This window comes from Mastomys coucha, unplaced genomic scaffold (genome assembly GCF_008632895.1).
Source record: "Mastomys coucha isolate ucsf_1 unplaced genomic scaffold, UCSF_Mcou_1 pScaffold12, whole genome shotgun sequence".
In the NCBI taxonomy this organism is placed as follows: Eukaryota; Metazoa; Chordata; class Mammalia; order Rodentia; family Muridae; genus Mastomys; species Mastomys coucha.
This window is the reverse complement of record NW_022196894.1, coordinates 35486527-35499608: the sequence shown is the minus strand read 5'-3', so window position 1 is coordinate 35499608 and position 13082 is coordinate 35486527. Positions and strand designations below refer to the sequence as shown.

The 13082-nt window shown below is 43.8% G+C and overlaps 1 protein-coding gene across 1 annotated transcript in view; it reads right to left on the bottom strand.

Moving 5' to 3' along the window:
* Nucleotides 1-13082, bottom strand: part of Hgd (homogentisate 1,2-dioxygenase) — a 54173-nt gene that overhangs the window by 15649 nt on the left and 25442 nt on the right. The window contains exons 5-9 of the mRNA XM_031364686.1: nt 6626-6685; nt 4657-4748; nt 2343-2377; nt 1389-1468; nt 787-886 (exon numbers count right to left, since the gene is read on the bottom strand). Of these exons, the coding sequence (XP_031220546.1) occupies nt 787-886; nt 1389-1468; nt 2343-2377; nt 4657-4748; nt 6626-6685 (367 nt within the window). The remainder of the gene's footprint in view (nt 1-786; nt 887-1388; nt 1469-2342; nt 2378-4656; nt 4749-6625; nt 6686-13082) is intronic.

Here is a 13082-nt window from a genome sequence, read left to right as displayed (position 1 = left end):
GAGCCAAGGAGCTCAGTTGGTAAAGTGCTTGTCTAGCAGGAAGCCCTGGGTTCAGTGCCCTGCCCTGCATGGGGCTGGGCATGGTAGTGAATACCTATCATCCCAGAACCCAGAAAGATCAAGGCTGTTCTTATCTAGAGAGAGTTAGTGGTCAGCCTGGGTTATAAGAGCCTCTGACTTGAAAAAAAAAAAAGAATTCAATCAAATCTCATTTTATTTTATTTTATGTGTATGAGTACACTGTAGCTGTACAGATGGCCATGAGCTATCATATGTATGGCTGCTGGGAATTGAACTCAGGACCTTCTGCAGGCCCCACTCGCTCCAGCGTAATTCACTGTAGCTGTCTTCAGACGCACCAGAAGAGGGCGTCCGATCTCATTCCAGGTGGTTGTGAGCCACCATGTAGGTGCTGGAATCTGAACTCAGGACCTTTGGAAGAGCAGTCAGTGCTCTTACCCACTGAGCCATCACACCAACCCCTCAATCAAATCTTAAGTCTCATCGTTGGTGAAGCTATTTTTTGTGATCCCCTTTGACACTCCTTGTAATATAAACATCTAACCAGAAACCCATTCAGTGCCCTTATTGCCATCGTTCTGTCTTATTGTTTTAGAGACGCTTATAATAGATTGGTTTGGGTCTTCTTCTGCTGTTCATATATTTTGTAGGCAGGCACTTGGTCTAAGGAAGTTGTCTGGAGAGGGGAAGCTGAAGTTCGAGTATGAGAGCCAGGAAGAGATAGAAGGAGATGTATTTCAAGCAAGGCTTAGGGTGAAGATTTACCTATGGGTCCCAGGTCAGGTAACTCAAAGTGGACGCCATAGACCTCCAGGATGTAGCCCCTGGTCTCCTCAAAGACATCGACACTGAATCGCATTCCTCTCTGGAGGACAGAGAAGCATAGCATGTCCTCATAAATCATATCCTTACAGCAGCTATATGCAGAAATAAAGTGCTCGTGTTTCCAAGTTTGCTGCTCCAGGTGAGCAGATAAAAAGATGGGTCACAAAGAAAAAAAAAATCTAATTCCTAGTCATACGAATAATTAATGTCGTACTGGGTTCAGAGATAAGAGCAGCCCCCAGTTAGCCAAAACTCAATGTATTTGTGAATACCTTTACCATTTCCTGTCTCTGACACAGCCTTAAGCAGACTACGAACGCTTAGGGAAAGGCAGTGGTAAACACTCTCATGATTCTGTGCCGTATTAAACAAAGCAGGCACTAAAGCCCGCTTACCCAGAAGCCTTCCTTTTAACTCTGACTCCTCCCTGTTGCCCAGACATGACAGAGACATTTTAGTGTTAGAAATAGCAGTGGCAGCTGAAAAATCTGATTGCTCCCAAGTTAGGGAGAGGCGGTGGGGAGAAGGGGCTCACTACCAACCTGAATGACGCAGATCTCATTGGGCTGCAGGAACATCTTGCCAAACTCTGTGTAAATGAGAAGCTTCCCTTTCTGGGGAACTGGGGGGAGGAGGGAAAAGTAGTGAGAAATCCTGTTCAAAGGAGAACCTGAGAGCTTAAGGCTTGTATTTGCTTGTTATTGCAAATGAGGAGACCTTCATTGCATCTCTTGGGGGTAAACTATATTCTGACAATGTCAGTTAGCTATTTTACTGCCTACAAGATCTTGAAAATTCTTCAGAATCTCTCTACCCTCTCTTCTACTTAGAGGAGCCTCTCTCTCTCTCTCTCTCTCTCTCTCTCTCTCTCTCTATATATATATATATATATATATATATATATATATATATATATATATATACACTTTTGTAAATTGACCCAAAAGGGCCACAGAAACAGCACAGAAAACGGCTCTTTTCTGACATTTCAGCCCGAATGCTGCCATCTGCATGTCAGCTGACTCCACAGGAATATTCGCTCTCCGAATACTAATACTAAACACCACAATACCTCTCCCGGGCCTTCCATTTTAGATAGTCTCATAAAATTTGTACCTGAATCATGGTCGTTGATGATAAATGGGCTTTCCTTCAGAGAGTTTAAATACAAACAGAATTTTCCCAATAAGTTAGTCATGTTAGGTACATCATTTCATGCAGCTGCCAAGATCTCCCACGAGAGAGGCCCAGCAGAGACAGCCACAGGCAGAAAGCCCAGAACATACACTGGACACTTTGAGGTATGTTAGGAATCTTTTCCAGACCACCAATGGTGTCTGGACCTCACTCTTGTTGATGGCACTTCATTTAATGAAACAGATGGGGGAATGCAGGCAAATAAAATACAAAAACAAAACAAAACAAAACAAAACAAAACCCAACCGGAATATAGCTTGGGGCTAGGGATCAGTCAGTCTTACCAATCAGGAACTTACCAATCAGGAAATCCCCATCAGAGTTGTAAAAACACCTGAAATTTATAGAGTACTTTCTGTGATTTTCAGCTTTAACACATTCTGGACAAGTTTATTCATTCCACAAATTATTATTTAGTGCCTACCACGAACCAGGTGTTAGGTGTCAACTGATCAGCAAAAGCCTCCCTGGGGAGCCTGGAGTTTGGCAGGCTCCGACCGGAAGCACACAATTGCAGACCGCCATCATGGCGACTCACAACGGTGCTGTGAAAGTCAAGGTCGGGGCAAGAAGAAATTGGGACCTGCCCTGGTCTGGGGAGACAACAAAGGCCTCCTGCCTACTGATGAGGCTTTGGACAAGAGATCTGAAGGTATCGTGTAGGCAAAAGGAGAAGCTCCTGGCAAAAGAAGCAGCATATTCAGGTGCTCCCAGAACAAGGAGGCTAATGGGCAGCTAGAGAGAAATAAAGGGAAGCCAATGTGACTTAAGTGGAGTGTGTGTGTGTGTGTGTGTGTGTGTGTGTGTTTGTGTGTGTGGTGTGCGCGCGTGCGCGTGCCCTCATACAAAGCTGGACCCGAAGGGAGGTCTCCAGTGCTTCCTACAGGGCTGTGATCTTGGCCTTGATTCATGACTCAAAAGTGGAACAGCTAAGGCAGGAGAGATGGCTCTTCAGTTAAGAGTACTTGTTTGTTGTCAGAAGGAGCCAAGTTCTCTTCCTAGCACTCCCATGGTTGCTCACAACTGCCCCCATGGCCAGTGCCAGGGGACTCAACACCCTCTTCTGGCTTCTACAGGCACCAGGCACACACGTGGTGCACAAATATATATGCAGGCAAAATATCGATACACATAAAGTAAAGTAAAAATCAAAATAATCTTTTAAAAGTTGAATAGCTCACCGGGCGGTGGTGGCGCAAGCCTTTAATCCCAGCACTTGGGAGGCAGAGGCAGGCGGATATCTGAGTTCTGAGGGCAGCCTGGTCTACAGAGTGAGTTCCAGGACAGCCAGGGCTATACAGAGAACCACCCTCCTCCCCCCGAAAAAAGAAAAAAAAAGTTGAATAGCTCGTATAAATTCATTAAGTCAGCAAGATCAGAATTCAGCTTGAAGAACAGTGTAGTTCGAGGGCAGTGGTTCTCAGCCTTCTTAACGCTGTGACCCTTCAGTACAGTTCCTCATGTTGTGGTGACCCCCAACCATAAAATTATTTCGATGCTACTTTATAACTGTAATTTTGCTATGGTTATGAATCATAATGTAATGTATATCATATGCAGGATATCTGATAGGCGACTCCTAAAGGGGTCTCGACACATAGGTTTACAACCACTGTTCTAGAAGTTGCATGCAAAGCCGCCATGACGGTCTGCTTTCCAAAGAAAAGGTAGGGATATTGTTTACTTTTTTTTTAAAAAACAAAACAAAAGAGAATATGGGGGTCATTGGCACAGCCCAGCATGTAAAGGCATCTGCCACCAAGGCTGAGAATCTGAGTTCGATCCCTGGGATCCACATGGTAGAAGGAGAGAAGAGATTACTCAAGCTGTCCTAATTTGTACACACAGGTGCTGTGACACACACCCTCCTTAAAAACCTCAGTATAAAAACTAATTAATGTGCAGGTACATTAAGCTTACACAGAGCTAGTAGCTATTAGCAAAAGCCAAGTCTGTTACTTTGTTTCATAACTGCTCACACAGCATGACTTTGGACTTGAACCCTAGGGATCCTTAGAAATTAACTATTTGTCACCAACCTACCTACTTGAGCTGCTCCTTCATCACAAGACCCTAACCTCTCCTTTTCTGCCTACACCGTTACCTGACTTTCCTGTCTATGTCACAAGAGGCTGTCAAAATAGAAATTCTTTTTTTTAATTAATTAATTTATTTTATGTATATGAGTATACTGTAGCTGTACAGATGGTTGTGAGCCTTCATGTGGTTGCTGGGAATTGAATTTAGGATCTCTGCTCGCTCTGGCCCAAAGATTTATTTATTATTATAAATAAGCACACCGTAGCTGTCTTCAGACACCCCAGAAGAGGGCGTCAGATCTCATTTCGGGTGGTTGTGAGCCACCATGTGGTTGCTGGGATTTGAACTCAGGACCTTTGGAAGAGCAATCAGTGCTCTTACCCACTGAGCCATCTCGACAGCCCAGAAATTCTTATTTGTTACTATTAATAAATGCATATCGACATTTCTCTGAGAGGGGGACAATTATAAAAGAACTGTGTTTGCTCATGTGTAACTTTATTCCATCTTCACTCTCTGGCCAACAGGCACTAGGATATAGGTATATCATGCCCCATCAATTGGGCCTCTTACCTGTTCTCCATGGAGGAGTTACACAGATAAATGTGCACAGCAAGCCCATTGTTAGACCTGATGTCTCCTGCTCCACATAAGGTGTGCAAGCCCTGGGAGAGGGGAGACAGAATGGGTAGTGTTTAAGAGACTCAGTCCTGCCCCTGGTCCCTGAGAGTCCTGAAACCTGGTTTTGTATTCTTCCCTTGGAGAATACCCTAGGGGCCATTTGGGATCAAGTCTGCCTGAAACGTATTGATTTACACTTGGTAGGCTGTGTCCCATCTTAGATGCTAGCTAGCTGTGATCTCGTCTGAACTCCCTTAATGACCACATCAGATGAACTTAGAGAGCATGAAGTCATTTCTTTAAATGAATTCAAGATGATTCATTATGATTAAGAGAAACCTTCAGGAAGGAGGGGATAAATGGTAAAAGGATTTTGTGGGGAGAGGTCTTGAAGCCTCTCTTGACATTTAGTGTCCCCTCAAGTCTACACTTCCCTGGGAGCAGCCCTCTCTCATGAGGAAGGCCAGGTTACTTTCCCCAGAGCATAGCAGGGGAAGACTTTGTCCTTTTGCTATGGAACCAGATGATGCTCAGTGCAAGGATCCCTGACACGGGGCTGGGGTGAGCAGAGACTTCTTAGGACATTACTCTGCCCCAAACCTGCAGGCAGAATGCAAAACCAGAGAGGGTTCTGTTCCTTGGATATCCATAGCTCTCACAAGTTTGTTCTTCTCCTGTCCCTTAATGGATAAGTTAAAGGTTTACTGAAGTGAGTGCTCACAAGGTATGGGGGACACTTGTAAGGATAAAGGCTTCAAGGTGATTTAAACAGTTTGGGCTATCACTGCACCTGGAGTGCCCCTAAGTAAAGTGTGAGCCAAGCTGGCCGGCAGAACTCTCCTCTGTCCTCCTGGAGCACAAGTCCCTGACAGCTCCAGTCCCTTCACCCACACACTTCTTGCTGTGGACGCAGGTGTCCCTGTCCTGCCAGCATTTGCAGCTATCTGGAAGGCTTGCCAGTTAGCCCTGTGCTGCTCTACCTGCTGTCTAAGGTGATGAATCTGAGCCCCGGTATCCCTTTCAGGGACTTCAAATTCTTGGATGGGGACATTTATCTTTGTATTTATTTTTACTAATCTCTGTGAAGTTTATCATTTCCTTCAAGTATTGTGAATGCAGGTGGCACGCCACAGCCATGGTAGAGGTGCCTGTCACTTTGTCAGTGACTGAGACCTTTTAATATCATACATCACAGATATCTCAAAATATCATTTGGGCTCATACAATAGTGATTGGATTTTCATATAAGTCTTAGGACCTAGTATATTAACTAGGAGGCATGTTTATAACAACAAAACAAATACTATCGATTTTTAAAAATATTTTTATCATCACATTTCAATGTAATTGTCTGTGTAATTTGATGTAATTTATTTTACCCAGTCAAAGCCACAAGCGTGATGGCTCATAGCAGTGGTTCCAGTGGCTGGGATTGAGGTAAGTGGACTCTCAGGAGTTCAAGGTCAACCTGAGTTGCAGGAGGAGAGCCTGTCTCAACCAAACCAAACCAAACAAACAAACAAACAAACACCCGACACACCAAGTAATAAAAAACAGCAACAACAACATAAATGAATGCATAAATGAACAGGTTTTACCAAACCATCAAAGGTGTCATGGGTCAAAATGGTTAAGACCCATTCTAACCCAGAGAAGAGGCACTCGAGGGAAGGGAAAATTTACCCTCCTTGGCCTTTCTGTGAGGTAAAAAGCTCCTGGGTGCCCTTTGATGTCAGGAGCCATATGGTGCCTGTATGTAAGGCATCCCTCAGCCAGCCCCCATGCTACACACAGGTGGCTTTGTCTCTGCCGCCTCCACCTCCGGTTTAGGCTGCTGCTCTGCATTCAGTTTGCAGATGGCTAGATCACTCACCGCAGGACAGAGAAGGGCAGTGGGAAGATGTGGAGAATATTGACTTACGCTCACAAAGTCCACTTTCTTCTGAGATGCTTTTGGAATCTCAAATGGTTTCCATCTTAGCTGGGGAAAAAAAATATCCATACAGGGAAATGACTTTGTAGGGGGAAACCACAGTTTGTTAAATAGATTGAGTTACACAGAAGAAAATGGACAACTGCTCCCTCTGTGAGGTTCTGGTCATTTGTGATTGTGTTATGTTAGAACTAATGATTATCTATCATCTCTTTAAAGTGGTTCTCTCTCTCTCTCTCTCTCTCTCTCTGTGTGTGTGTGTGTGTGTGTGTGTGTATGTATGTATGTGTACTCTAGAAGTATATGACTGTGTATATGTGCTATAGGAGTGTGTATGTATATTGTAGGGGTGTGTATGTGTGTATGCTGTAGGGAATTGTCCCTCTCCTTTTCTCTTTCTCCCCCTTTCTTCGTCTCTCTCTGTCTCTGTTTCTCTCTCTATCTCTGTATCTGTCTATCTTTCTCTCTCTCTCTCTCTCTGTGTGTGTATCTGCTGTAGGGGTGTGTGTTTAATATGAATATAAAGTGTCTTTGTTCCTAGTCCATTCAATTATAAAAATGAAGCCAAGCCATCGTTCCCTCTCTCAGAAGGTGTTTCTTTTAACATTTTGCACAGGCACATCTGTGAGTTTTGACTGATGCTGCTTTCATGCTATTTATAATCAGCTCCCTTTCCTGGCATGCCGACTTCGTTGTGTGGGCTCCTGACACTGCAGGGGAAGCTTCTACTTCTACTTCCAGCCCTTGGAGTTTTGAATTATTTCCTTAAGAGAGAGAAAAATGCATCCAGCTGAGACTGGATTTGGTAAATGCAGTGCCCGCTTCAATTTCTTCCCCAAACCTTGCGTTTTTCCCCGGGCTGCCCAATGGTTCACTTTAAATCGCAATGATCTTTAATTCAATAATGAACTGATCTAAAGAAGTGGGGAGAAAAATCAGCAGGTGCAGGCCCTGCTGAAAGTACAGGTGCAGTGTTTATTAATCAATGTAGCACAGGGCCTGATGCAGCCAGCCTGGGAGCTCATCTGCCCAGAAGCCCAGAGCACATCTGGAGTGACCTGAATCCTGGGGCTAGCTCCACTGGCTGTTAGGCCTGGTGAAGGCTGGATGGGCAGGGACTCCATCCAGGTGCTGGACTCTGCTCGTTCTGTATTTTGAGAAGGCAGCCAGACAGGAAAAGAGGAGCAAATGGAAAGGGTGCTGCTAGGCATATCACACAGTTAGGCAGCATCCATCATTTCTTAAAAGCAAAAGGGATGATGACATTCTGAGACCACTACAAAATGATGCAAAATGTGGGTTTGAAAAAGACCACTGAAATTGTGCTTCAGAATGCAGCAAATACTTCAGGACTGATTCTATTCATGATGATACCTCTTGGGTCACAAGGGGCAATGAAAGGGCTTAGAAAGGGCTTCCAACCCTTGGCATACATGTGAGACATTTTGTGCTGGGTAATTCTTTGTTGTAGGGCTGCCCCATGCATGGAGAGATGCTTAGCACTGCCTCTGGCTCCTGCCCACAAGATACCAGTTCTATTCCTTCACATTGTAGCTTTCCAAAACATACACACACACACACACACACACACACACACACACACACACACACACACACAGTCAAAACATTCCCCTATCTCTTTAAGTCAATATCCTGCTGAGAACTACAGACCTAGCAGAAAATTCACTTGACAGCAGGAAGGGCCATAGCTACAGCTGAGCATGTAGGATAGTATATGTGCTGGCAACCAAACTCGGAACTCTGTGCATGCAAAACACATGCTCTACCACAGAGCTACATCCCCACCCAGGAGCTGCTGCAGCTTTAAGGGGTGGCCATAGTCTATTACTAACCACTGCCTACTGCCCCTGCTGCTGTACAGTGGAGAAAAATCACCTGAAAAAGAGTCATCACTGTAGATTTCCCAGAGGAAGATATTTAAGTATCAGATCAATTGTTGCCTTGGCAACCATTCAGGGCTAACCAGAGATTCTCAACCCTGGATACCCATGAGAATCAACTGGACGGCCTTTGAAACCAAGACCAAATTAAATCAGAACCTCTGGAAACAGGACCAAGGCATCAGCATTTTCTAAACATTCCAGCACTCAGAGATTCGGTGACTACTGCATTACTGAACCAAGCACACGTCATGCTTAGAAAAGTCTATGCAGTCAATCAAGCAATAAACCATCCAGCCAAAGCAAATTGTGGCATCTCAAGCTAGACATGGTGGTTGCAATGCTAACTTCCAGATAACATTGATTTTTAAATAATACAAGCTTTAGAGTTATTAAATCTAAGGGGAGAAGGGGAAGGAAATATTAAGGAAGGAGATCTCTCTGTGTGTTTCTTTCTCACACACACTCACACATAGAAGGAGAGGGAGGGATAAAACGGGGAGAGAGCGCACATTGGGGCAGGGAGACAGCACAGTTGCAAGTGCATTGCTACTGGCTACCTAGCTGATGCTCTAGGACACCTGTGCAGCCTGCCTGAAGGTTAGATATCTGTTTCAGGTAGAAATGGATCCCTGCCTAGCAGAAAAGAGGCTCTTCTGTGAGAGGGAAAAACTGACCCAGAGGCCTGATGGCTTGTCAAGGTCTGCTGTTCAGTTTTCCAAAGTCTTCTCTAGTACTCCAGCTCTCAAGCCACAAGGGGAGAGAGGCTGTGGTGGGGGGTGAAACTACAGCCACATGCTGATGTAAGGGAGCCTGCCATCAATGGGGCCCACATTCTAGCTGAAGCAATGGCCCTGGGGAGTCTTTCTTCACCAATGTAAAAAATGATTTCCTTCAAAGGACAGATGATACAGGGAGAAGAATACTGTCTCTGTTGGGTCTGATGGCACTGGATTGCACAGAGTTCTTGTTCAGATTGTAAAGTACCTATCTCAAAAGGAGTGATAAAGATGCTGGAATTGTTCTGATAAGCCCTGAATCCACAAAAGGAATTCAACTTTGGATCCTCAGGCAATAGATTTTGGTCAGGAGCCCCGATGTGTTCTGGTGAATACGAAGGGAACGGAAAGAAATTGCCCTCAGAGTATAGTACAGAACATTCCCTGCTGAGTCCAGAAGCTCTACCTGAGAGACCAAATCTTTTGGGGTCAGACTCCATCTTAGAGAACCTGATCTAAGGTTGAACTCCAGTTAACTAACAAACTGGAGCCTACCATCAGTTTCCAGACTACTCCCCAACAAGACCTGTGTTGAGTACCAGTTTCTAGGTTATTCCCCAACAGGTTTTTCCAGGTTACAAGCCTGCCCCTGACACTTCACTTCCTAACAACCTTAACAATCAGGAAGCTAAGTTTATGGTTTGGCTCCCAGCACCAGCCAACTATGTCAAAGGCCATAATGTTCCCCCAATCAGATGTGTACCAGGCTAGATACCCACTTCTTGCCTCTATAAATGATGGCCTAAAACTAGGCAGGGGGCTCCTTCCCATTCTGTGTCAGAGATGGTGGTGTGGCCCAAGCTTGAGCTTAAATAAAGAAACCCTATTGGCTCCTTGGTGGACTTTTTGGGGTTCACAAATGTTTCCTGGGACAACAAGCCTAGTACATTTGTTGCAGAAAAGTCACTGTGGTAAGCCCCGGTCCAAGAGGGCCACTCATGAGCAAACTGCAAGACTTGGCTTTTGTTGGCAAATCATTTCCCCTGTTGGGTTGCTTTTCTTATTGTAAAAATGGGGTCACGGAGTCTGGGGACTGGAATCCCATGAGCTCTTAGAGAAGAGCATCTGACACATCTGACAGTGAAAGAACACTTTGTGACTGAAAAAAAAACTCTTTGATATGGACTGCTGCCCCCCCTCCCCCATTAATATATTGAAGCTCTGACTTCCAGTGAAATTGCTTGGGAGATTTCAATGGTAAATAAGGTTAAATTAAATAATAAAATTGGTATTTTAGGAGTGGTGGCCTAAGAAGAGTTAGAATTCAGGTACTTGGGAGACTGAGGCAGGAGGATTGAAGGTTTTCTAGCCTTGGGATATAGGCAAAGGTCTTTTGAAAGAAAAAAGAATTGAAACCAGAGTACCAAGACAACGAATCAAACAATTACCTCATTTCCAACAAATAGTCAGAGGAAAGGCTGTGTGAGGACAAGAGGGAAGATGGCCCAGATATAGATCAAAGAGAAAAGCCATTATCAGACATTACCCTCTCACCCCTTGATCCTGGACTCTCAGTCTCCAAGCTTTGAAGGTACTGTTCCTGTTCTTTAGGTGGCTCAGCAATGGCATAATATAAAGCTACAATTTCATAACCATTTATTTTATTCATACTGTATACAATCATTGAAGAGTTCCTCCCATATGGAATTTAATTAAGACTTTCAAAAATGATGATATAGATTGTACTATGATATCTAGCCTATAGTATGTACCAATGCATATTTATTGAATGGTTGAAGAGGTGAATAAATATAAGCCTGGAGAACACTGCTCATAGAAGTCCAAATGTTATTTCCCAAGTGTAAGCCAATTGCTTGTTTTACTTTTGCAAATTCTATTGGAGAATAAACTTTTACTCACTAAAAAGTGAGGTGGTAAAAGAGTTTTGAAAAGTGTTTCTAAGGATGTTCAACATTTAAATTAAAAATTCTTTAACATTTCCAAAGGAGGGAGATAGAGAAGAATCCCTGTTAACATTTAATGAAAGGGATTTGAAATTCATGTCCAGAGATGAAAAGGAAAGAGAGAGAAGAAACCTCAATATGTCTAAAGTTAGGAGACTGAAGTTTGCTTGGATGGTGTGAATATCCCTTTCCATATTGAGATGCCTTGATTCACTGATACCATCCAAATCTGCCATGGACTCAGCTGCTCTGGGTGACATGGATAATCTTCACACTGGCTGGCTAGAGATGGACAAATTATTACAAGTTGGTAACATCATCCAATAATGTTTAAGTCACTTGTGGGTAAAGCCATGACCATACTGCTTAAGCCAGCGCAGCTCTGGTTGGAGCAGGTTCGGGATGATCAGTAGTGTTGACTTTTTAGGCCAAGGAGGGAAGCGGGGGTGGATGAACGAAAGAGTGACTCACAGAAGTCTTCAGCAAATCTAGCAATCTTAGGGGAGAAGGAACTAGTTTATGTGGGAAGAAATTAGGCTTTGATGGATCCACTGGAGATCCTTGGAGTAATGCGGCAAGAGTGCCTTAAAGAGGATCCAAGATACAATATATTTAGACTTTCTAAAGTCTTTCATGGGACTTAAAAAAAAAAAAAAGAGTCACCATGGAGCGAAACCTAGATTCCAAATGTGACTTTGCCCCTGAATGCAAGGCTGAGGATTTTATATTTGTTATCCAGGGCTTTGGCTTAAATGTGTTAGTCAGCCTTCCATTGTGATAACAAAATCCCTGAGTCACTTAACTTATAAAGAGAAAGGTTTATTTTGGCTCATAGCTTTGGAGGTTCCAGTGTAAGATTGAGAATGAGGAGCCCCAGGCTTTGGGCCTCTGCCATGGCTGGAATATCAAGATGGATCTGAGACTAGATCTCCTCCCACTGACCTAAAGACCCTACTGCCTAAAAGCTCCACTGCATATCAGCGCCTCTCTGGGAACCAGCTCATTTCATACAGTCCTTATCCAAACCATAGAACACATGTACTTTAAAAGTTCATATGTGTGGAAAAATTAACCCCATGATTCACATGTCAATGAAATAGGGCTTTGGGTAAATAAGAGGAAATGAAGTCATGCAAGTGGGGGCTCCATGATGCTATTAGAAGAAGAAAGAGCCAGGCACGTATAGCTCTCTGCCTCTCCATGAAATACCCTTCATAAGGGTGCAACAAGAAGGACCTCGCCACATACTCTCAACCATGTTTAGACTTCCCAGCCCCTAGACTTCATATTAAGTAACTCTCCCTTCTTTATAAATTACCTCAGCTCTGTTATTTTGTTACAGTAATAGAAATGAACTTAATGGCTTGACAGCAACTCAATAGTAGGACATTTGAATAGTTTGTTTGAGGTCCTGGGATCAGTTCTTAGCACTGGAAAGGTAGGATGGGATATTTAGCATCTTGAATAAACTTGTAGAACACAGTAACCTCTCAATAAATGTTAGTGGGTGGCTTAATCCTCAGAACTCTCTGAAATGCTTATAATTTTTGTCTTTTTATTTCCTTGAGGTTAGCACACAAAAATGGGGTTGGTTGTGATATTTGCACACATATTTACTATATTTATACCCTCCATTGCCACCCTTTAAGCTCTCACTCCCATCCTGCTGGTACTTGCCTCTTATCTTGCTTCCTCTGTAGCCATGAGAACATGGATGGCTTAGAGCAGTTCAATTTTCCCCACTGAAAATGACACTTGCCGGGCAGTGGTGATGCACGCCTTTAATCCTAGAGCTTGGGAGGCAGAGGCAGGCAGATTTCTGAGTTCAAGGCCAGCCTGGTCTACAAAGTGAGTTCCAGGA